General features: G+C 34.3%; 2 protein-coding genes across 3 annotated transcripts in view; one reads left to right on the forward strand and one right to left on the reverse strand.

Annotated features, from left to right (window-relative positions):
- Nucleotides 1–4,114, reverse strand: part of LOC134273100 (erythroid differentiation-related factor 1-like) — a 43,242-nt gene extending 39,128 nt beyond the window's left edge. The window contains 1 exon segment of the mRNA XM_062755276.1: nucleotides 4,048–4,114. The gene's annotated coding sequence lies outside the window, so the exon portion shown is untranslated.
- A 414-nt stretch (nucleotides 4,115–4,528) lies between these two features.
- Nucleotides 4,529–21,935, forward strand: LOC134273101 (grpE protein homolog 1, mitochondrial-like). Of its 2 annotated transcripts, XM_062755278.1 has the most exons (4): nucleotides 4,529–4,625; nucleotides 12,243–12,393; nucleotides 13,824–13,901; nucleotides 21,317–21,935. In XM_062755278.1, exons 1-4 carry the CDS (start codon nucleotides 4,534–4,536, stop codon nucleotides 21,743–21,745), a joined length of 750 nt encoding a protein of 249 aa, XP_062611262.1. In that variant the 5' UTR covers nucleotides 4,529–4,533; the 3' UTR covers nucleotides 21,746–21,935. The 2 variants fall into 2 exon arrangements, with proteins under 2 accessions (XP_062611262.1, XP_062611263.1); XM_062755279.1 differs by lacking the exon at nucleotides 13,824–13,901.
- The last annotated feature ends 3,884 nt before the right edge of the window (nucleotides 21,936–25,819 follow it).

Consider the following 25,819-nt stretch of genomic DNA (forward strand, 5'->3'; position numbering starts at 1 on the left):
ATCTGAAAAATGTAAGTCAGATCTAGCATCCGAAGCAAGTCTGGTAGTGTCCATCCCTAGATGCATCATCTATGCAAGTTTGGTCTTGGTAGGGCTTATAGTTCCTCGGGAATGGACCTACTCCAAAAATTTTAACCTGGTCACTCATCTGGAAAATGTAGGTCAGATCCAGCATCTGAAGCAAGTTTGGTAGTGTCCATCCCTATATGCATCATCTATGCAAGTTTGGTTTGGGTAGGGCTTATAGTTCCTTGGGAATGGACCTGCTCCAAAAACTTTAACCTGGTCACTCATCTGGAAAATGTAGGTCAGATCCAGCATCTGAAGCAAGTCTGGTAGTGTCCATCCCTAGATGCATCATCCATGCAAGTTTGGTTTGGGTAGGGCTTATAGTTACTTGGGAATGGACCTGCTCCAAAACTTTAACCTGGTCACTCATCTTGTGAATGGACCTGCTCCAAAAACTTTAACCTGGTCACTCATCTGGAAAATGTAAGTCAGATCCAGCATCCGAAGCAAGTCTGGTAGTGTACATCCCTAGATGCATCATCCTTGCAAGTTTGGTTCAGGTAGGGCTTATAGTTACTTAGGAATGGACTTGCTCCTAAAATTTTAACCTGGGACGCTGACGCCGACGCCAACGCCGGGGGTATAGCATAAGCTCATTTCGACTTCGTCGAGGTGAGCTAAAAATGACACAAAATTATAACTAATCTCAGTGAGATCCATATAGAGACTAAAAATTTAGTCTCTAGGATCTCGCTGAGATTTAAATTTATATCACATAACCTTATATCATCCAATTTAACATTCACCCTCTATCTTTCGCTCTCTTTCTCTTCCCCCTTCCCGCACGCAAAAACATACAAACACTTACAGTACATTACTTTCACACTGTTTTAATGTTGAAGGTTGCAGACGTATTTATCACAAACACCAATGTTTTGACAAAAATAGACCAATATCCTACGATACTGCCTCTGGCATAGTCATGTTATTCACAGTTTGACGTTGTACACGTTAAGGTCAATGCCTGTATAAGAGTGATTTTAATCCTGCTTTAGCATTCGGTAATCAAAATTACCAATGATTTAAGGAAATAAAATATATGGAGAATTCTGTCTTATAACTAGCATAAGGCATATTATAGGGAGCGAATCAAATAACATGAGTATATACCGACGCAAGTTCTGTTTTTACTTCCATGAGAGTCAATTAGACCGTATCGATCATACATATGTGAAGAACAGGTAGCGAATCAAATAACATGAGTATATATATATACAGACGCAACATTCTAAAAGCCTCTGAAAGGGGAGATTTTCCCCGGAAAAGGGTTTCTTTGGGGGACATACAGATAAAAAATGGGGCTTGGATTTTTTGGGGGTTTCATTTTTAAAATGATCATGTTTTAAATGATCAAGGCATATTATAGGGAGCGAATCAAATAACATGAGTATATACCGACGCAAGTTCTTTTTTCCTTGCATGAGAGTCAATTAGACCGTATCGATCATATAAGTGAAGAGCAGGTAGCGAATCAAATAACATGAGTATATATATACAGACGCAACATTCTAAAAAGCCTCTGAAAGGGGAGATATTCACCGGAAAAGGGTTTCTTTGGGGGACATACAGATAAAAAATGGGGCTTGGATTTTTTTGGGGTTTCATTCTTAAAATGATCATTTTTTAAATGATCAAGGCATATTATAGGAAGTGAATCAAATAACATGAGTATATACCGACACAATTTTCGCCTAATGCAATTCACGTAAACTGAAGTATATTATGATATCACAAACAGAAAAGATATGTAAAGAAATTAGTTTAAAAATATGCTATTTATTCCGTTTGGACAACAGACAATTAATTAATTACAATAAAATAAATTTTGCTATTTATTCCGTAAAATGTTATATCTTAATTTACATAATTTACGGAATAAACGCAATTTTATTTCATTTAGCTAAAATTATGTTGAATGTGTAATAGTTAAACTAGACACATCTATATCATTCTATATTTATTGATGACCTAATGAGAAAACAAATAATTGAATTAAGTTTGGTATTTATTCCGTTAATTTTATTTCAAATTTATATATATATGCTATTTACGGAATAAACGCAATTTTAATAGTTTTAAAAATTATGTTTCAAATATTCAAACGTGATACATCTTAAATCATTTGCTAGTTATTTCGTATGCTATAAAATGTGAACAAATATTTTACTGCTTGTAATTTACGGAGTAAACATAATATTACTTTTGCTCTCAATGTTGCTTAATTTTCAATATTGATACAGAATAAACAGCAAATAGATTGAAATGCAAATAGTTTAAACGTTTATTACATGAAAGTATGTGGTTTTGTTAAAAAAAATATTTATACGGCTTATATTAAGTCTTTGTGATTCTTTCATATTATTCTGTGGTGTTAAGAGTGTTCACTCGCCAGCTACCTTCATAGGCCTAGAAGTGCAAGTTGAAAGTGAATGATATGTACTCAAGAAATATTTCATTCAGGAATTGTCGGTAGTAAAATGATCCCTTGACACAATTATAAAATAAGAAATTTAGTAAGTATATGTTTTTTTAAAGAAATAAATGCTAAATGTTATTTATTCACTTACCTCGAAGGAAAAATAGAACTTGCGTCGGTATATACTCATGTTATTTGATTCGCTCCCTATGATTTGCCTTGATCATTTGAAAAATGATCATTTTAAGAATGAAACCCCCCAAAAATCCAAGCCCCATTTTTTATCTGTATGTCCCCCAAAGAAACCCTTTTCCGGGGAAAATCTCCCCTTTTAGAGGCTTTTAAGAATGTTGCGTCTGTATATATATACTCATGTTATTTGATTCGCTACCTGCTCTTCACATATGTATGATCGACATGGTCTAATTGACTCTCATGCAAGGAAAAACAGAACTTGCGTCGGTATATACTCATGTTATTTGATTCGCTCCCTATGATTTGCCTTGATCATTTGAAAAATGATCATTTTAAGAATGAACCCCCCAAAAAATCCAAGCCCCATTTTTTATCTGTATGTCCCCCAAAGAAACCCTTTTCCGGGGAAAATCTCCCCTTTTAGAGGCTTTTAAGAATGTTGCGTCTTTATATATATATACTCATGTTATTTGATTCGCTACCTGCTCTTCACATATGTATGATCGATACGGTCTAATTGACTCTCATGCAAGTAAAAACAGAACTTGCGTCGGTATATACTCATGTTATTTGATTCTCTCCCTATAATATGCCTTGATCATTTAAAACACGATCATTTTAAGAATGAAACCCCAAAAAAATCCAAGCCCCATTTTTTATCTGTATGTCCCCCAAAGAAACCCTTTTCCGGGGAAAATCTCCCCTTTCATAGGCGTTTAGAATGTTGCGTCTGTATATATATACTCATGTTATTTGATTCGCTACCTGTTCTTCATATATATTTAAAACGAACCCTTACCTTTTGAAAATCTACCCTTTTATAGAATTTTAGAATGTTGTCTCTGTATATGTATGCTCATGTTATTTGATTCGCTACCCATTCTTCATATATATTAACGATTATCTAAAGAATCCAGTATTGGAGCTCTCTCTCTCTCTCTCTCTCGTATTATTTTATTTCCTGAAATAGCAGTAAATACTACTAAATATTCGAAAATAATAATATAAACTGTATAACATCATTAGAATCCCTCTTATACAAGAAATGACGTTAACGTGTACAACGTCAAACTTATTTCATTCGCGAAGCGAATAACATGATTTATATCACATAACCTTATATCATCCAATTTAACATTCACCCTCTATCTTTCGCTCTCTTTCTCTTCCCCCTTCCTGCACGCAAAAACATACAAACACTTACAGTACATTACTTTCACACTGTTTTAATGTTGAAGGTTGCAGACGTATTTATCACAAACACCAATGTTTTGACAAAAATAGACCAATATCCTACGATACTGCCTCTTATGCTTGTCTTTGTTTAGGGCAGAATCATGTGTCCCTCATTTTATATCCAATCTTACCTTTATTTGGTATGTTTGGTAACAGTATTTTCTAGAAAGTTAGGAGGAAAAGTGAAATGAAACTAGGATTAATTTTGAGTAAATCAAACGTATTAATTTCCATTCAAGAATAGATTTATATAAATGCTATGCCTTTCAGTAAAGGATGATGGTAAAAAAAGAGATTTCAAAATTAAATATATAAGAATCTAACGTTTTATTATAGAATTGATTAGAATGAAAGGATTTCAAGCATTATCTCGTTTAACTCGAATAACTTGAGTATGAGTTATTGATGTGGGTCATCTCAAAATACGTTAGAAAACCGCGATGATTTTATAATTTTTGTAAATATGATGATGTATAGTAAAAGCCTTTGATTTAAAGTTCATTTAAGAAATAAGTTAAAAAACGGAATTTTTGCATGAAATATAATGATGTAATTGTTTTGATCAATTTTCGGATATATATAAGCCGACCGGAAGCGCACCTAAATTTTAATCAACAATGGCGACCGTCGGAGGCATGTGCGTGAGAACTGTCACATCAATTTCAAGAAGTTTAAGACATAATATTTATCCGAGAGTGACGTGGAATAGGTGAGCATTATAACTTTATGTTTTGTATATGTTATACAGAGTGATAACCTTGAAATACCTTGTTATATTCGTTTATTTACCATATGTATTTCAAGGTTACGAAACGTTCAAGATTCGCTTTCAATTTCATCATTTGCAAAGTTTTCTGAATTGGTATTATGTTAATTAATGAACAAATAAGACATGCAAAAGACATCCTTGCCAGGCCTTATTGTGAGGTGCTCAAGAAATGAAAGCTTTTTCATAAGAACAAGTTGATATGATTTACAATGATATTGAAAATTGCGTAAGAATTATGAACTTACATAAAGTCTTTGAGGGTGTCGTTCTTGTCGAGTTAAATTTTGCAATATTTTGTTTTTAAGCTAAATAATATAATAAATTGTTATAACTAACAGTTTCCCATTGGGAAAAGCAATCACATCCATTCATGTGGGATAATGGTTCAAAATTTAACGTAGTTTAACTTAGTTAGAATAATCTAACTTTGTCTCCGGACAAATCCTTACCACAGTTAGAATATGTTCATATACTAGCAATGTAGCAAATTGGAGCGGATCTCCTCCCGAAATGATTTTTAAGAATACAAAAGGGGTTGAGTTGAAAATAACTACCAAATGAATCAAAACAAATCTTTTTGAGATTGTATATGTCTTTTACCCAAAAAATAATCCATTGAGGACAAATATTCAACTAAGGATGTATTCACTTTGACAAAAGAATTGACCTATAGGAGAGAACAATTTCAGTCTACATCAGTCTATGCGAAAGTCACCGGACCGTCGGTTTTCACCGGTAAAATTTAGGTCGGGTCGGTAAAAAATTTCAGTATTTCCCGGAAAAAGTGACATTTAAAGATCAATCTTCATTTGTTGTTTTCTACCGTATATATGTCTAAATTTTTCAAATCTAGATTTTTCACCTAAAATTTGTTATTGACAACTTTACAATAAACCTCCAAAATCGGCCGGCACACTATTTTATCCGTTAAAGTGTTAAATTTTTGTATGAATTTTGACCTAGAAGTCCTTCAGGGCAGGCCTGCCCCTAAATAAACTTGTGATATTTTGATAGGTTGGGGTGTAAGGAATAATTTAAGATAGGAATTTTTTAGGGGCACCCCTGCCCTAGGGTCGAAATTCACTAAAAACCTACAAAAAATAAGAGAACCTGATTTTGATAATCTGCTTCAAATTTATTTTTTTCATTCTGATAGTCAGACTAGCTCAGTTGATATATGTGCTGACTTTTAGACTGTGGTAAACTTTCATTTTAAGGTCGTGGGTTCGAATCCACCTGGTACCACACTTTTAAAGTTTTAAATATCGCCTTTTCAAAGACTATTTTAATTTTTTTCAAATACTTGTGTATTTTTCTTCAATTATCTATCCTTTATGCATGCCCATTCTTGATATAAGAAACACTAAAGAGATATCAAATCGTAACAATCAAATGTACAGTTGTCAGTCAGGCGGAACAAACCTAAGTATGAGCACACTTTCTCCGAGGACAAGACTAAAAAGTCTATTCTCAGTTATGTTAAGGAAGGTTTGAGTTCACATTTTGTGGTGCACTGTATTGGAAGCTTAATTGTGATGTCATGAAAAATTTAACAAGCGACTAAAATCAAATTAACGACATGATGATTCGTAAATAACAACTCATATTTCTTTACTTGATCAATTATTTATAAAATCTTGTAAAATCACCATGCTTGATTACAATGCTGTCAAGAAATAGAAGAAAGTTTCTCATCAAATATGACGTCACCTTGCAGCCTTAACATGACGTAGTATAAGTGATCCTGAGGAATCGATTCACTGGTTTAATAATTACAAAACATGCTTAAAGTTCATTGATACTCTGATAAGAGAGATAACTCTTAACTCTTTCAACACTGAGTAACTTTTATCAAGCAACCCCTGGTACACTGAGTAACTTGGGGCAACACTAAACATTTTACCTTCCGTCACAAAAAATACTATAACATCTTTATTTCTTTGAATATTTTAATAAATGACACATCATTAGAAAGGTGAGGCATTTCTCTTTTAAATGATATAAATTTTATATATATTCAAAATTATTTAGCAAGTCAAAAACACTAATAAATTTCATAATTACGTTTTATAACAGATCTTATGCAATAATTTAATAAATTTGCTGCTATGAAGTTTAAAATCAATTATGTTCTTACCATCGTTCAAAAGAGAAATTATTTCCGAGGAAAATGATATGCAATATGTCAGAATTTATTTAAAAGTAAGTCCATAATTATTGATAAATAAAACGGGGTGTTTCAGGACATCGGAAGAAGTCTGGGGCGTGGAAAACATCCTCTGTTTAGGAGCCTCGATATTCCGATTCCGAGGCAACTTTCTCCGACAAGATTTCACAACATTGTTAATAACTCATATTTTTAGCTCACCTCAACGAAGTTGGGGGAGCTTATGTAATACCCTCGGCGTCGGTGTCGGCGTCCACGTCGGCGTCGGCGTCCCAGGTTAAGGTTAAGTTTTTTGGAGCAGTTTTCTTTTTAAGTACTTCTATGTCCTATATTGATTAGACATGCATGGAAGATGGTTCTAGTGTGTTTCATTGTATCAGTCAAAGTTTCAGATGCTGCAATTTCAGCAAAGGGATGACCAGGTTAATGTTTTTGGAGCAGGTTAACATTTTTGGTGCAGTTTTTGGTGTAGGTTTCATTTCCAAGTAACTATAATCCCTATGTTGAACAAACTTGCATGGATGATACATCTAAGGATAGATACTACTGGGCTTGCTTCGGATGCTGAATCTGACCTATATTTTCCGGTTGATCGAACAGGTTAAAGTTTTTGGTGTAGGTTTCATTTCCAAGTAACTATAATCCCTATGTTGACCAAACTTGCATGGATGATACATCTAATGATGCATACTACCGGGCTTGCTTCAAATGCTGAATCTGACCTACATTTTCCGGTTGAGTGAACAGGTTAAAGTTATTGGTGCATGTTTCATTTCCAAGTAACTATAAGCCCTATGTTGACCAAACTTGCATGGATGATACATCTAAGGATGGATACTACCAGGCTTGCTTCGGATGCTGAATCTGACCTACATTTTCGGTTGAGTGAACAGGTTAAAGTTTTTGGTGCAGGTTTCATTTCTAAGTAACTATAAGCCCTATGTTGACCAAACTTGCATGGATGATACATCTAAGGATGCATACTACCGGGCTTGCTTCGGATGCTGAATCTGACCTACATGTTCCTGTTGAGTGAACAGATTAAAGTTTTTGGTGCAGGTTTCAATTCCAAGTAACTATGAGCCCTATGTTGACCAAACTTGCATGTATGATACATCTAAGGATGCATACTACCGGGCTTGCTTCAAATGCTGAATCTGACCTACATTTTCTGGTTGAGTGAACAGGTTAAAGTATTTGGTGCATGTTTCATTTCCAAGTAACTATAAGCCCTATGTTGACCAAACTTGCATGGATGATACATCTAAGGATGCATACTACCGGGCTTGCTTCAAATGCTGAATCTGACCTACATTTTCCGGTTGAGTGAACAGATTAAAGTTTTTGGTGCAGGTTTCATTTCCAAGTAACTATAAGCCCTATGTTGACCAAACTTGCATGGATGATACATCTAAGGATGCACACTACCAGGCTTGCTTCGGATGCTGAATCTGACCTACATTTTCTGGTTGAGTGAACAGGTTAAAGTTTTCATCAAGAGATGAAAATTCTCAAATTTGCTTCAGATGCTGGATTTTGATTACATTTTCATGAAGAAGAACTAGTTTAAATTTTTTATGTAGGTCTATTTCAAAGTATAAGATCAAAATTGCTTAAATATTTTCATTTTTGGAATGGTACACTTTTTGTTGGTTAATTATGTGAATTTGCCTTATTTAAAGACAACATTCGTTGAGGTGAGCTCTGTAATCTCTGATTACCTATGTTTTGTGTCTAGAAACATCTATAATGTCTTATTCCCTGATTTTATTAAATCTTTCATCGCCAGAAAGATCGGGCATTTCGTTGTTTACCGCCATTTTGCTTTCTTCTACGTTTTCTTTACTATTAAATCATCTAATTTTCCTTATTTTTTCGTGGTTTTCGCCATGTGGTCCGCCATTTTTGTTAACGGATGTTTACATCATTCTACCCATAATTCATAGCGAAAGATTTTGCGCAGAGAACACTTTCTATTTCTAAGAATAAACGTTTTACTTTCAGTTTAGTGTCTGAGACCGATGTATCGGTCTACCGTGTTCCAAGACAAAATTTTATCAGACCGATGTATCGGTCTACAGTGTTGAAAGGGTTAATGACATAAATGTCCATTATTCCTTAATTTCCTTTATAGATTTCCAAGTTGAAGTGTCTTTTTTTTTCCAATTTTGCCCTGCAAGCTATGCTATAATTGTTTGTATTTTACTTATACAATGTACATGTAAAATACATCTCTTTTGGAAAATCATTAAGGTTACATTTTATATGAGTGAGCAGAGGGTTTATGAACCTTAAATTGATATGAAGTCATCGTGTGTTTTTTTAAAAAGCCTAATCATTAAAACGAAAAGAAGATATTTATTTACAATGTAAATAGAATATGGATTTATCTAGTAGCATTGGAGCTGCACAGGGACAGGAATGTATAGAACTACAAGGATAAGAGTATTCTTGATTTACATCAAAGTGTAAGGGCATAGACTAAATTGTTTGAGCTGAAATATGGAATATTAATTGCTTATATAGTGTATATTTTGAAAAGTACTGGGAGCTGATTCTGGTTTGCATAACTTTATTTAATACAGAATTAAAGCAAAGTGGAATTTTTTATCTATTGTACACATTTTCTGCAATATTTTCAGAACTTCCCAGCACAGACTAGCTCTCTGCACTTTTTGGGTAGAGAAAGTAAACATCTTTAAATGTGAATCAATTTTTTTCTTCAAAAACAAGTGTATGTCCTTGCCTTTGCCTCATTTCCTACATTCAGCTTAACAATTCTATTTTTTTTTAGCTCACCTGAGCCGAAGGCTCAAGTGAGCTTTTCTGATCAAAATTTGTCCATTGTCTGTCGTCATCGTAGTCGTTGTTGTCGGCGGCTCGTCGTAAACTTTTTGTATTTTCATCTTCTTCTCAAGAACCACTGGGCCAATTTCAACCAAACTTGCTACAAGACGTATCCTTGGGTAAAGGGGATTCAAGTTTGTTCAAATGAAGGGCCACGCCCTTTTCTAAGGGGAGATAATTATTTATAAATTAGAGAAAAATTAATGGCATTTTTTTAAAAATCTTCTCCTCAAGAACCACTGGGCCAGGAAAGATGAAACTGATGTGGATTCATCCTCAGGAAGTGTAGATTCAAGTTTGTTAAAATCATGACCCCCGGGGTAGGGTGGGGCCAAAATGGCTGATCAATGTTTTAGATAGGAGTATATAGGAAAAATCTTTAAAAAATCTTCTTCTCAAGAACCACTGGGCCAGGAAAGATGAAACTCATGTGGAATCATCTTCAGGTAGTGTAGATTCAAGTTTGCTCAAATCATGACCCCCAGGGGTAGGGTGGGACCAAAATGGCTGATCAATGTTTTACATAGGAGTGTATAGGAAAAATCTTTAAAAATCTTCTTCTCAAGAACCACTAGTCCAGGAAAGATGAAACTCAGGTGGAATCATCTTCAGGTAGTGTTGATTCAAGTTTGTTATAATCATAACCCCCAGGGGTAGGGTGGGGCTAAAATGGCCGATTGAAGTTTTACATAGGAGTATATAGGAGTATATAGGAAAAATCTTTAAAAATCTTCTTCTCAAAAACCACTGGACCAGGAAAGATGAAACTTATGTGGAAGCATCTTCAGGTAGTGTAGATTTAAATTTGTTCAAATCATGACCCCCTGGGGTAGGGTGGGGCCAAAATGGCCGATCAATGTTTTTCATGGGAATATATAGGAAAAATCTTTAAAAATCTTTTTCTGAAGAACCATTGAGACAGGAAAGATGAAACTCATGTGAAATCATCCTCTGGTAGTGTATGAAGGCATTCTCAAATAGTATTAAAATTCAAGCCCCCTCCCTCCCCCCCCCCCCCCCCCCCCCCACCTCGTTAAACTTTCAGTTCTGATCTGATATTTGCTAGCTGATGTGCTCAGGTGAGTGATGTAGCCCTTGGGCCTCTTGTTTTAAATACTTATCACATGACAAACAACTGATACATGCAATATAACTGTTACTGTGTAACGCCCAGCTCTATCCATGATGGTTAACTGTATTACATTTTCTACATGTGTTCAGTTATTTTGTTACAATTTTTTTTAAAAAGTAATATGTTTAACATATGAAAATGGTGCTAGGATCACATTTTCTACTTCAGTCCTTAACATAGCGGAGTTGTTCTACAAGTTTATATCTCATTATTATTATTTTAAAGTTATGAAATAAATAAAATCAGTCCCTTTCAATGTATGCTGCTATGCTGTCTACATCATACATGTTGTTGTATCCATGATCTCTTCTTTCAATTTAAGAGGAAATGAAAATCATAGTTATTCCCTGGGAATAACAATGCCTGGATCCACCAAAATGAATTTCCGCAAAAATTGATGTGATTGCTGATGCTGAAGTTAATTATAGTTTCTGTTCTCAAATATGGTTAATATTAAAAACGTTCCAGCACATATAAATGTATTAATTGAACAGAAGTAAAAAAAACACTTCCAGAGTTTATATCCTTTGTGCTTTATACTGTAGTGCCTGGAAGAACTACAGAGACTGGTGGTGTTCTGAATATTTCCAAGAGTACAAATTAAGAATAAATTTAGAATAACTTGGAGCAGATTGTTGTGCAGTATATTCATGATTTCAGAAAGTAGATTAGCACTACATAAGGACAGAGGACAGATACCACTGATAATGACTTAATCCATCCTAGATTATGTGGAGGAAAAATCCTGAATTGAAGCAAAATTTTGTTCTTGTCAGGAAAAGCCCATTTTGTCAACTGGATGGAAAGCCTTTCTGATTGTTTAGCATGTTAAACATACACTGTGATACAGAATATAGGGGAGTCTGCACAATAGACTCATACAGAATTCCCATCTAGCATAATTTTTTTTTCTTTGTGAATCCGATTCCCATTTCAGATCTTGGATTTGTAATAGAGTTATCTCTCCTAGCTTGTGTAGTATTCAGCTATAGGTATTGAGTATGTAAACTTGTAAAGTGTCTTCAGTAAGTCGTGTTTCATTAGCTTTGTTTTAATATGCACATAACTTATAATGGTGAACTCTACCTGAATGATACAAATGTACAGAAAATTTTGTCTTTAAGCATTACCTGGCAGAGTACCTTTATATCTATATTTTACACTGAACAGAGCCTGTCAGCTGAGCATGTTTTGATTTTAAGGTTTCAGAATGAAAATTTGTCACTGTCTTGAAATACATGTACAGTGCAGCATTTATTTCTTGGATTTGATTAGTCAAAGAGTGTAGTTTTTAGAAATTCAAATAAGGATGAGAAAAACATCTTCTAATCAATTTCTTTGTGTGAACTTTCAAATCATTTTTAGTTAACTGTTGGCTTCAGCCTAATTATTTTCTCTTTTACTTTACAAGATTACAAAGTGGCCAGTACTGCACTACAAACTCAGATGCAAAGGGAGACAAATCAGAAAAATCGGAAAATACAGGTGATGAATCCCAGAAAATCATAGAGAATCTAACTGCAGAGGGTGAAAAGCTGAAGACACAGGCAAATGACTTCAAGGTAGATAAAATATAGAATAATTCGGATTAAACTGACCTTTATACTATACATGCAGTTACATGGCACATTTTCAAGGTATACAGCCTTACATTTTAACAAACTTGAAATCTCTTGAATTGACTTGAAATCACAAAACTTTTCGTGATGAGGACTGACTTTGGGCATTGTTTTTGAGGGTATTGGTGTGTCTAGAATAGAATAAACCAAGAATCCATTCTGTAATGGCTCAAGGTGGGACTTTGTTTTAGTGCAGTCATATCTTATTACCAGTACTGGTCATCGAAAATTGGTTGATCAGTGTCATTATAAGTTTTTATTACACCTTGTAGTGAAAAAAGGCATTGGCTATTCATTGTAATGTTCTTTTGAAGAAAACAGGGAAGAAAAGTTGATATAAGATAAAAACCAAAATGGAGGAGAATTCTATCTTTATAAGGCCAGCTTTTATGTTTATTGTGGTGTTTATTTGCATCACAACTTCTAATGTATCAGAAATATTTTGATATCACCATATATCTGCAATTTGTTGTTGCTTTTAGATTCTGAATGTGATGTTTAATTTTTTTCAAATTTTGCCCCATCATGAATGTGACTGAAGCATGCAATGTCATCGGACAGTGTCCTGTTCTTCTCTCTGTCTTTCTGTTTCTCTTTGCATTTAACTCTGACAGTTTCAAAGAACTAATTCAAAAAATTCTAATGAAAATTCGTTTGCTAAAAATACATATTTTGATGAGAGCTATTCAAATGCATCAACATCAACAAATATGGTAATATTTGGCCAAAACACAGTATTTATCAATGACAAACTTATGGAGGCATCTTTTTAGGCAATTTTACCTTTACAGTAAAACATGGATCACCAGGAATGGCTGAAACTTCAATAATTTACACTGTTTAACTTTCTAATACATGTACTGGGTGACATAACTACCCGGTAATTTATTGTAAAAGCATAAATGCAGTTTGTGAGTTTAGATTATTACTTCATACATTTTTTTTTTCAAAAAGGCTTCAGGCACAAGTGCTTGAGCAGGTGATTGAATGCTAGACTTTATGCCCCCTCCCCCTACTCCCCCCACCCTTGTGCTTAAAGTTTGCAAACAAAAATTTTAAATGTGTCAGGATAAACTAGACTTTGACCATTATGCTATAGATCTTGTAATTTAAAGCCCTGCTAATGTCAAGCAATCCCTCCCATCCCTCTTTACATGAAACGAGTAGTAAATTTAAGTAACTAAAAAAATCGTCGTAAAATTGGACCAATATGTAAAGGGTAATCTCTGACATGTAGAATGATATTTATTTTAGCTGTTTTTTCAGTAAAGAAGTCCCTACCTTAGGGTATCCTGCCTTAAGCTTCCCTTGACCCCACTTTCATGCTAATAAGAAGCCGGAGTTGTGAAATTCCTCTGTCTCTGGATTTTCAGGCTGACAGCTGGTGGTCCAAATTGTCTGGGGCAGGAAAAAAATTGTTCCAACGTCACAAAGAGGATGACAATTGGAAGGTTGGAATACTTTGATCAGTTGTCAAGTTAGAGTTGTCTTTCTTAGTTTATTCTGCCATTGGGAGCTTATTTAAATGTAACGAAGAAGTCATCATAATTCTTGGTGAAAGGAGAATGATAATAAAACAATTTTTGGAATGCAGTCTTTCAATTACAAATGTTTACAAAATTTCATAATTTATATGAAATGTAATAAATTATTTTTTCAACCCAATAAATGCCATGGTATTGTGTTATTATACTTCAGTAGCAGTATTTCTGCAACTGGTATGTTATGTAAAGGAAAAGACACTTCAGAATATCTGGGAAAAAAATCCATACCAGGTTGCTTATTTAGCAGCAGCTAAAGGAGACTGGTACATGTACTATATGGTTATTCTTGCTATATATATGTTTTTAGGTCACCTGAGTCACTCAGGTGACCTATTGCTATCCGTTTTCGTCCGTCGGCGTCCGTTGTTCGTCGTGTGTTAACATTTAATTGAACATTTTCAGCTTCATCTCTGAAACCACTGAACCAATTTCATCCAAATTTTGTATACAGCATTTATGGGTGAAGGGGAACAAAAATTGTCAATTTCATGGTACCTGCCCCACCTGGGGCCTGAGGGGTGGGGCCAAAACCACTAAAATTAATGAAATCTTTAAAAATCTTCTTCTTTACTCCTGGACATCAAGCAGGCAAACTGTTAGCATGAATGTGATGAGCATTGAGTCCATTACCAAAATTGTGAAATTCATGACCCTGTGGTCAGGGGTTCTAGTGCTAGGGTGGGGCTATATAGATTATATAGTGAAACTGCATTATTTCTTTGAAAATCTTTTTCTCTGCTCCTGGGTATTAAATAAACTAACTAAGTACATAGTTATGATGAGCAAGAGTGCCTCTTCCAAAATTGTGAATTTTATGGCCCCAGGGTCAGGGGTTCTGGTGTTAGGGCGGGCTCTATTGTGATTACACAGTGAAAATGCATTAATTCTTTGAAAATCTTCTTCTCTGCTCCTGGGTACTAAATAAACTAACTAAGTACATAGTTATGATGAGCAAGTGTGCCTCTTCCTAAATTGTGAATTTTATGGCCCAAGGATCAGGGGTTCAGGTGTTAGGGTGGGGCTCTATTGATTATATAGTGAAAATGCATTAATTCTTCAAAGATCTTCTCCTCTGCCCCTGGGTATTAAATTAACTAACTAAGTACATAGTTATGATGAGCAAGAGTGCCTCTTCCTAAATTTTGAATTTTATGGCCCAAGGATCAGGGGTGCTGGTGTTAGGGGGGGGCTCTATTGATTATATAGTGAAAATGCATTAATTCTTCAAAGATCTTCTCCTCAACCCCTGGGTATTAAATAAACTAACTAAGTACATAGTTATGATGAGCAAGAGTGCTACTTCCAAAATTGTGAATTTTATGGCCCCTGGGTCAGGGGTTCTAGTGTTAGGGCGGGGCTCTATTGAATATATTGTGAAAATGCATTAATTCTTTCAAAATCTTCTTCTCTGCTCCTGGGTAATAAATTAACTAATTTAGAATAAAGTTATAATTCCTCAACCAAATTTGTGAATTTCATGGCCCCTCTGTCAGAGGTTTTGCCATTTGGTGTAAGGGGGGTGCTCTTTTGATTATATATAGTGAAAATACATTAATCCTTTGAAAATATTTTCCTTTGCTCCTGTGTATTATGCTAATGATCCAAGTATATATATTTATGATGAAGAAAGGTGCATCTAGCGAAATTTCATGTCCCCTTGGTCAGAGGTAGGGGGGGATTACATAGTCTGAAAATAAATTAATGCTTTGAAATCTGCTCTTTGGTATTAATCAACCATTTATGATGAAATAAAATTTATGATAATAAAATTCCAAAATTTTGAAATATGTGGCTCCAGGGTCAGGGTTCCTTTGGGATGGGGTGCACAACTGGTTATAATTAAAAGTGGAAGTGCATTTTCTCTTTGTTACTCTGATCTACCTCTAGGTATTAAGTAAAAAGAGTAAGCATGCCAAGTTTAAAATTATGATTAGCAATGGTGCCTCTTTCAAAATTGTGAATTTCATGGCCTCTGGTTTAAAACATAAACCCAATTCAATTGTTGTAAAGTTGTTACATGATACTCAGGTGACCTATAAGGCCCGTGGGCCTCTTGTTAAATTATACTGCTATTTATGCTTAATAGTTTTCTAAGTGATCTAAAATTTCAAATTGGCAAACAAAATGCAGGAAGTGTATTAAGAAATATTAGAACTTGATCTTTGATGGGATTAATTTTTAGCCACACACTGATAGCTGAGATGTATTTATTCTCATAAACAGACATGGATTAAAGTACTTTGCACTGACAATACAAGTTCTGAGTACTAACAAGATGTGCTTGTGGAATGCTGATTCCCCCATGTGGCAGCTTAAAGTATAGATTAAAGTTTCTCAAATGCAAGTCAAACTTGAAGGTCAACAATTGAATAAAAAAAAATTTTACCCAAAGGAAGGACCTGCATCAATGGATAAACTAGGAAAATATGAAAGCCCAGGCCCAAACCATGTGAAGGTTAATGTTTTCGAAAATTGTATCAAAATTCAAGGTTATGGTTAAAAAGTCAGAATTAATGGTATACAGGATAGGACCATGTTATAAGAGATACACATGCAAAATATTAAAGACCTAATGTCAACTCTTCAAAAGTTATGCAAAGGTTAAAGTTTTTCAAAAAGTAGGTCAAACTCCAAGGTCAAAATTGTTGGTATCCAAAGCACCTCTTGACCTTGGAGTTTGACCCAATTTTGTAAGAATTTACCCAACTTTAACCTTAGCCACAACATTTTAACAATTTGTTCTAGGGCTTTTATGTTTTACATGTGTATTCATTGTGATCAGACCTTTTCTTGGATATATTTTTGACCTTGACATTTGAATTTGTCCCACTTTTTAAAAACCTAAACCATGGATATATCTTTTGAACAGTTAGCACCAGTGACCATATTTCAAAGCTGTCTTTCATATGACAAGGCCATAATATTTCACATTACTCTAGTCTTTTTTATGAAAAGTTCATCCCTTTAGGATCCCTTAAGGTCATTGGCAACGCAGGGTTTCCGGAGAAAAAAGGTTTATACCCAGGTTTTTTCATTTATAAAAATAGTCATTGAGAGTGATCTCCCGTATGGAATTCTCTAGGCGGTGAAAACCAATAAAGCGTGTGTTACAGATTGAGAGGTAAACAAAAGCACGTGTGTGTGTTTTATCTGATATATTCAACTCTACAATAATAAAAGAATAGCAGAGATGGGTTTGTTTATATTGAGTTGAGGGCCAGACAGTCAACAGGTCGTAATTTAGAATAAGTACATGTATGGTGGGAAGTGCAAAGAAGTGACATAATTATGCTGAAAGTGGTGATAGCTAGGTACGCCAGATGAGAACGATTCTATAGATTATGTGAATATCATTAAAAGTTAATAATAAATTCTTGCAAAAATGTTTAATGACAGTTCCTTTCAAATAAAGTAAATTATAGTATAGAAACAAACAACCAGTCTCTTGGTCATTATGAATAATAATTAGACGTTAAGGGACGTAACTCAAAATCAAAAACAGTGCTGGTATTGCTGTGTTTTGTTTCTATAATTGCAATTTGAGCCAAAGTATATGTTTGTGAAGGATATGAAGATTCAACAATGTATTTTATGTGTAAACTTTATGAAATAAATGGGTTTTAGAAAAATCTTATGGTTAAAAATAATATAGGACCATTTTATCAACATTTTACATAGGAAATGCATTGAGAATTGTAAAAACATTGATTTTTCAAAATCTTTAAAGAAAGGCTGGCTTCCAGAATTGAACATGTTTGGTTTAAACCTGTTCAAAAGTTCTTGAAAAATTCTATACAAAATCCAGAAACGTTGCCAATGTCCTTAATTTGAACCTTGGATAGCAACATTTTCATTTCAGAAACGTCAACCCTCACCAAAAACTGTCATATGGGGGCATCTTTCAAGTGTTTCACAAACACATCACATCCTTACTTACAAAATTCTTAGAGGTGGTGTATAATATTTATGTTTTTAGAATTAGGAAAACATGCTTTTAGCAAAGTGCTACAAGTAGTGACGTGCAATTTTGATTTGTTTTAAACATAATTTGTCATATCCAATAAGAAAATATGTTTCAATACCTTAGGGATTGATAATTTCTTCACTGTATACATAAATTCATCATAAGGGTGTTTGTTTTAATCATGTTTTACTGTATTTGTATCATTGTATTAAATGAAATTAATGCTGAAAGGGCCCACATTGCAAATGGTTACTGTATTAAATTTCTAAATGCATGCATTGTATACATTAGGAATTTATTATCAAAAAATTTTCATGAGGACCACTATAAAGAAAATAAAACATTTCTATACATGCTGAAAAATGTATGAAAGCTTATCCAAAATTAATATTTTGGTGGAGGAGGGTGGGGGTTATTTTCTTGTTTTCAGTTTTTCTTCTATTTCTTATCAACCTTTAGTAATAAAAAATGACTGGGCAGGGCACTTAATGAGAAGGGTGATAGGGGACAGGAATATTTTTGTCAATTTTAATGGGTGTTATGTATATTTAGTAGGGATGTCAAATCGGTCAATTTTTAATACTCGGTTACTCGGACGTTTTTCCGATCGAGTACCCGGGTACTCGGTAAAAGTGTAAATACATATGAACAAGTAGATTGATGAATGTAAAACATTGCAAACTCTTGTAGAAAAAAAAACACATGCTCTGATAGGAGGTTTACCCGTAAATGCATGTCTTTAAAAATGAGCAGGACGAAATTTAAAAACTTTAAGTTCAATTTATTTATCAGATAAACACAAGAAATAAAATCGCAGTTGTTCAAGGCGTTTTTTTTTTTTTTAAATCTTCCGTAATTGTAATGTAACTCTTTGTTGCGTTTGAATGTATTAGTTACTGTTTGACTTGAACTTGACCAATAATTTACGATTTTCGTATACTTTTCCATCATAGATTTTATAGTATTACGGGACGGTATTTTGTAGTTTGGTGCAACGATGGACATCAGTTTTTTAAAGCCTTTCCTTCAACCATTTGTACATGTATTCGTTGGCATGTAATCAAACACAACCATATCAACAGTCGCGCATGTACACCGTAATATCATCTGTCTCTTTTCCCGAGAATTTACGGCTTCTCGGAGAATTGACAAAATTATCTATTTTATTTAATCATAACAGACCTAAAACGATGTACAGTGAAAACAAATGATTAAAGCAAATCAAAATATAAGGGTAGAAGACAGCCGAATTAAAGGTGAGAAAAGCCAGGTAACAGGTTCTTGGTCACGATAATTACTGTATAAACACTGCCACGGGCGATAACGGTCATTTAGAGTAGGAAATCCTAATTACTGTGTGTACAAGTGCAATGAGTATTTCACGTTTTAAAACAGATTGTTTAATGCATTAATAAATAAGCTTAGAATTATTCAAAAATATACATCCGAGTCTCGTTGCCATCCCTAATATTTAGTGTTGATTCCATATTTAAAAATGCAGGTTTAAAAATTGAAATTGCATGTATTGAATTTAGGATATTTTAAGATAATTATGTAAAATTCATCCAGGTACAATTACAGATTTGCTTTTGAACATGGAACATGGTATCTTCTGAATAAATGAACCTGTTGATCTCTGAGGATTAAGTCATTTGAACGTCTTTATGGCATTTAACTGTTGCAGACTTTGGAACATGTCATGATAAAAATATAAAATTTGCACCTATGGTGCCTCTCTCATTGTGTTTGAGTACTCGTGCTTAACACTTTAGTGCATTTGAATTTATTTATTCTTAAGTCTAGCCATAAATATTATTGAAGGCATCTGAAGGATACAGAAAATAAAAATGGCAGTGTTACTTGTACTCTAGAGTGATTGTTTACATGTTTACAGTTTTAATTGTTGGAATTAAAAACAAGACTACACTTGTAAATGAGTACATTTGACTAAAGTTGCCAGAGTGCTACATGTCAAAATTTAGAAGATTACATGTACCTGAGTTGGGTTAACGGTTTTCATAACATGAAATAGTGAAGTTGGTTTTCTCTCTCTCTCTCTCTCCTGAATGACAAATTCCGACTCGGAAAAGACAAATGAAAATTTCAGTCATGTGTTAATGTTCTTATAATGTAGCCACTAGAACAGAGCTTTGAAATAGTTTTTAGCCCACCTGAGCTTTCCAATGTGATCATCCATTGTCTGGCCTGTCCAATTGTCTGTTTTTCTATAAACTTTTAATTACTTCTTTTTTTTTTTTTTAACTCTCTTCCAGAACCACTGCACAAATTTCAACCAAACTTGGCAAAAACTCCTCCCCTTCACCAATTTTTTTTTCCAATCCAAAGTAAAGTACAGGACTATTTCAACAACATTGTTTTTGAGATTTGATACACAAATATATATAAAGAACAGCAAGGCCAAGATGATTTTGATGAACATTTTGGTCCACAATTGTGGGTCTCTTGTTGTATATCTGCTTATATGTACAGTCTTACTGAATTAGCCATTGATCATGCTTGACTTTTAAGCAGATAAAAATCAAATAACAGATGGAAAATAGAAACAAATGTGTTTATGCTGTAATTAGAAAAGAAATTCATTTTGTAATGTGTACATAAATAAAGATAATTGTTTAAAATTAGTCTCCTAAAACAATACCTTTTAATGAGTAAAGCATGCTTTTAATATGATGTGGTATTATTCTATACGCCCACGAAATGATCAAGAATGAAAGAGAAAATGTTGAATTAAGAGATGGGAAAGGATGATGAGTCTAAACATGCAAGGTGTTATGTACTAGCATTAGGACTTAATTCACTCTTGTCACGTCTAAGTTAAAAGATAGGGGTACGATTGTTAGATGCATTAAACATTTTACAGGATGCCCTAGTGTACTTTTCCCCCTAAAAACTGTCTGAGGCAGATGAAAAACATCACAGACGACGTAAACACATCATAACAGACACTGTAGCAGTAAAAAAGGCTTAAGGAAATAAAATCATTCAAAGCTGTGAAATCCAAATATTCTATCTAAGTCCTGAAATGATGTCGCTACCAGATAAGTCATGTTTTGTAATTCGAGATGAAAGCTTGGTGATGAGCTACCTCAGCTGGAACTGAGTAGAGAGTATTGATTTTATTGAATCAACCAAAGAAAATTGCTTGTTGATCAAAAATACTTGTCTGACCTTTCACTGCTTTTTGATTATCTGTGGTTTTTGTGGTTCAAAACTGCAGGTTTAATTAAGATCTATAAAGTTTGCAAAAAATAACATTACTGTGTTTATGTCTTTACAAGGCAATAGCATAACTTGAATTAGAAAATTCTTAATGATTGATTATTAAATTTCTTTATAGGACAAATACATGAGGGCTCTTGCAGAAACAGAGAACGTAAGACAGCGGATGTCAAAGCAAGTCACAGACACCAAACTTTTCGGAATTCAAGGATTCTGCAAAGATCTTTTGGAAGTGGCTGACATCTTACAGCAAGCAACACAAAGCATACCAGAGGAAGAATTGAAGAAGAACAAGCATCTGGAAGACCTTTTTAATGGATTGGTGATGACAGAGGCACAACTTCAAAAAGTATTCCTAAAACATGGACTTGAACAAATTATTCCCCAGAAGGGAGAGAAGTTTGATCCTCACCTCCATGAAGCATTGTTTCAAGTTCCAGCTGAAGATCCTAAAATGGCTTCCAGTGTTGCCACCCTTGAAAAATTAGGATACAGACTGCATGAGAGAACCCTGCGGCCTGCACTAGTTGGAGTGTTTAAGTCTTGATAACATGGGACCAACTTCATTGCAACATCATATTTGTGTTGCCTGCAACACATGGCAGATACAGGGTCACTCAATCTGTTGTCTGTGTGTCTGTCTGTCATTATTGAGTCACACAATGAAGCAGTAATCAGGAAAGATTTGTGTTTATTATGAAAAAATCTTCACTACAGTGGGTAAAGGTAAAAAAAATTGGGGGGGGGGGGGGGATGGGGTATTTCTGATGTAACTAAACCTACTTTATCGTATATTATTTTCATTGATAAGAAGGAATTCTTTCTTTTTCAAAAAAGAGGCTAAAAATGAAATTGTTGATGATAAGCATAGATAACAATAAACTGCCCTGATGATGAAACTTTTGCAGGTAGCATCCATTGATACATGCCAGTTGTGCATACATGAATTTCATCTGGTCATTTCTTCATGAATAGTCTTCATTGTATTCCTGTTGATGGGAAAAACATGATTGTTTTCTGTGACAGTCACTTTAATAATCCCATTATTCTTTTTTTTAATTGATATACATGTACAAAAAAAAAGACTCGAAGTCAAAATGGTAATAATACACCGGTTTACCAGACTTGGCAAACCATTATGTTACAGGAAACAAACATTTTTTGATTTGCATGATAGGAAGTTGAGACATATTTTATTGTGATTTATTTAACATTTAGGTGTAACTATTTTGAGGCCTGTGATTATGTCCTTGAAATAAAATGATTTATGTATGCTTACAGCTGTTGTGTGCTTAATGCAAGGCAGAAACTTGAGGTACAGCTGAATTTTTGAATTTTAGCCTATAGCTGTTTTCGTATATAATTGTCCTTAGGTAATTTAGACTCAAGTCTGTTAAAATCATAACCCCCCAGGGGTAGGATGGGGCAACAATGGATGAATCAGGTTTTACTTAGGAATACATAGGGAAAATCTTTTAAAATCTTGTCCAGAACCACTGGGCCAAGAAAGATGAAACTGATGTTGAAGCATGTATAGGTAGTGTAGATTCAAGTTTGTTCAAATTGTTCCCCGGGGGTAGGGCGCAGCCACAATGGACAGTTAAATTTTTATATTGTTCTACAAAGTCATGATTAGTGATATTTATATGGAAGCATTCTTAGGTAGTGAAGAATCAAGTATAGTCAAATCATGCCCACTGCGGGAAGGTTGGGCCACAATGAGGGATCCAAGTTTTACATAAGAATTCATAGGAAGATATCTTTAAAATATTCTTCTCAAGAACAGCAAAACCATGATAGGTGATTTTTATATGTTAATGTTTTAAGAACAGCAAAATAGTATGCTATACTGATATGGTCAGCGATGTGGCCCATGGGCCTCTTATTAACATTAAAATTACAAATCCAGGTATTTTTCATTATATATTGTTTGAAATGGTTTTACCTGATTTTATAATATAGATCACTGAGAATGTAAAATGAAGAAAAGAAATAGAATGTTTTAAGCTTACTGGTCAGAGATCAGAAGCGATTAAGATTTCCATTGTCCATCCGTCTGATAGCTGTCCGTCCGAAACCAATTTTTCAAAACGCTACTTCTCCTACAATTTTGGTCTGACTTCAGTTTGACTTTGTTTTGGATTTCGATGAAAGACGTTCTGGTTTTTAATATAAATAATTTCTGTGAAATACTTCCAAAACGTGACTCCTTAGTATACAGTTTCAACAGATTTCAGTTTAACTTGGTAGGCAAGTAGACTACTCTGAGAAACGGATTTTTTAAAAAAAACTTAAATGAGTGGTGTTGTCAGGGTTCTTAAAATTAGAAATTTCTATAAAATTCTTGCAAAAAGCTATCCACCCTACATTTTTAGTATGATTACAATATAGATCTTGCGCTGCATTTCATTTCGGAAACCTTCATAGCATTTCACAAGGATTGCGAATGTAAAATATGAAAGCCCTAGCCCTACCCAAAGAAAGGTCTTCTCACAAGAAATACAATTGTGAAATATGAAAGCCATAGCACCACTTGCTCAAAAGTTATGGCCAAGGTTAAAGTTTTAAAATAGTAGGTCAAAGCCCAAGGTCAAAGGGTCAAAGTTCTTGGTATCCAATAAAAAGTCTTGTCACAAGGATTGAATATGTGAAGTATGAAAGCCCTAGCCCTAACGCTTCAAAAAGTATGGCCTAGGTATGTTTTTTAGCTCTACTGGTCAGAGACCAGAAGAGCTTATGCGATAGTAATGCGTCTGGCGTCCGTCCGTCTGTCTGTCTGTCTAGCTGTCCGTCTGTCGGTCTGTCTGTAAACAATTTTTCAAAATGCTACTCCTCCTACAGTTTTGGTCTAATTTCAATATAACTTGGCACACAAGTAGACTACACTAAGATACATAACTCTGTGTATCGGTTTTTGATTTCGATGAACGGTGTTGCCGTGGTTACTAAAAATAGAAATTTCTGTGAAATTCTTTCAAAATGCTACTCCTCCTACAGTTTTAGTCTGATTTCAGTATAACTTGGCACACAAGTAGACTACACTAAGATACATAATTCTATGTATCGGTTTTTGATTTCGATGAACGGTGTTGCCGTGGTTACTAAAAATAGAAATTTCTGTGAAATTCTTTCAAAATGCTACTCCTCCTACAGTTTTGGTCTGATTTCAGTATAACTTGGCACACAAGTAGAATACACTAAGATACATAATTCTGTTTATCGGTTTTTGATTTCGATGAACGGTGTTGCCGTGGTTACTAAAAATAGAAATTTCTGTGAAATTCTTTCAAAATGCTACTCCTCCTACAGTTTTGGTCTGATTTCAGTATAACTTGGCACACAAGTAGAATACACTAAGATACATAATTCTGTGTATCGGTTTTTGATTTCGATGAACGGTGTTGCCGTGGTTACTAAAAATAGAAATTTCTGTGAAATTCTTTCAAAATGCTACTCCTCCTACAGTTTTGGTCTGATTTCAGTATAACTTGGCACACAAGTAGAATACACTAAGATACATAATTCTGTGTACCGGTTTTTGATTTCGATGAACGGTGTTGCCGTGGTTACTAAAAATAGAAATTTCTGTGAAATTCTTTCAAAATGCTACTCCTCCTACAGTTTTGGTCTGATTTCAGTATAACTTGGCACACAAGTAGAATACACTAAGATACATAATTCTGTGTACCGGTTTTTGATTTCGATGAACGGTGTTGCCGTGGTTACTAAAAATAGAAATTTCTGTGAAATTCTTTCAAAATGCTACTCCTCCTACAGTTTTGGTCTGATTTCAGTATTACTTGGTAGACAAGTAGACTACACTAAGATACATAATTCTGTGTATCGGTTTTTGATTTCGATGAACGGTGTTGCCGTGGTTACTAAAAATAGAAATTTCTGTGAAATTCTTTCAAAATGCTACTCCTCCTACAGTTTTGGTCTGATTTCAGTATAATTTGGCACACAAGTAGAATACACTCAGATACATAAATCTGTATATCGGTTTTTGATTTAGATGAACGGTGTTGCCGTGGTTACTAAAAATAGAAATATCTGTAAAATTGTTTCAAAATGCTACTCCTCCTACAGTTTTGGTCTGATTTCAATATAACTTGGCACACAAGTAGACCACACTAAGAACATAAAGAGACTTTATCAACGATCATTATTCTATATATTGCTGTTGTAAAGTTTCAAATCCCAGCTGCTTAAGTACTCTTCTCTTCCTTTGCTATAAGTTCAAACCAGTAGAGCTTCAGTCTCGACAGAGACTTCTGGTTTAAAATAGGTCAAAGTTCTTAGAATCCAATGAAAGATCTTCTCACAAGGATTACATCATGTGAAGTATGAAAGTCCTAGCCCTGACTGTCCAAAAGTTATGACCGAGGTTAAAGTATTTTTTAAAGTAACCAAAGAAAGGTATTGTCACAAGGAATACACATGTAAAATATGAAAGTCATTGCTCCACTAAATGAAAAATTACGGGCAATTTTGCGAACAAACAGACAGACACAACAAAAACTATATATATTTTCAAATCTTCGATTACGGGGGCATAAAATACCTTCTTGTTGATTATTCTTTAAAAAAAATTCCATGATATAAATACGTTATTTATTTC

Source organism: Saccostrea cucullata, unplaced genomic scaffold, assembly GCF_032062105.1.
Source record: "Saccostrea cucullata isolate Sc308-1 unplaced genomic scaffold, CSIRO_AGI_Scuc_v1 ctg994, whole genome shotgun sequence".
Lineage (NCBI taxonomy): Eukaryota > Metazoa > Mollusca > Bivalvia > Ostreida > Ostreidae > Saccostrea > Saccostrea cuccullata.

Bases quoted from the DNA above. Each gene is read 5' to 3' on its own strand.
- LOC134273101 (XM_062755278.1), top strand. From the start codon at position 4,534: ATGGCGACCGTCGGAGGCATGTGCGTGAGAACTGTCACATCAATTTCA. The intron at 12,394-13,823 runs GTAGATAAAATA...CTGGATTTTCAG, and splicing joins CACAGGCAAATGACTTCAAG to GCTGACAGCTGGTGGTCCAA. The intron at 13,902-21,316 runs GTTGGAATACTT...ATTTCTTTATAG, and splicing joins AAGAGGATGACAATTGGAAG to GACAAATACATGAGGGCTCT.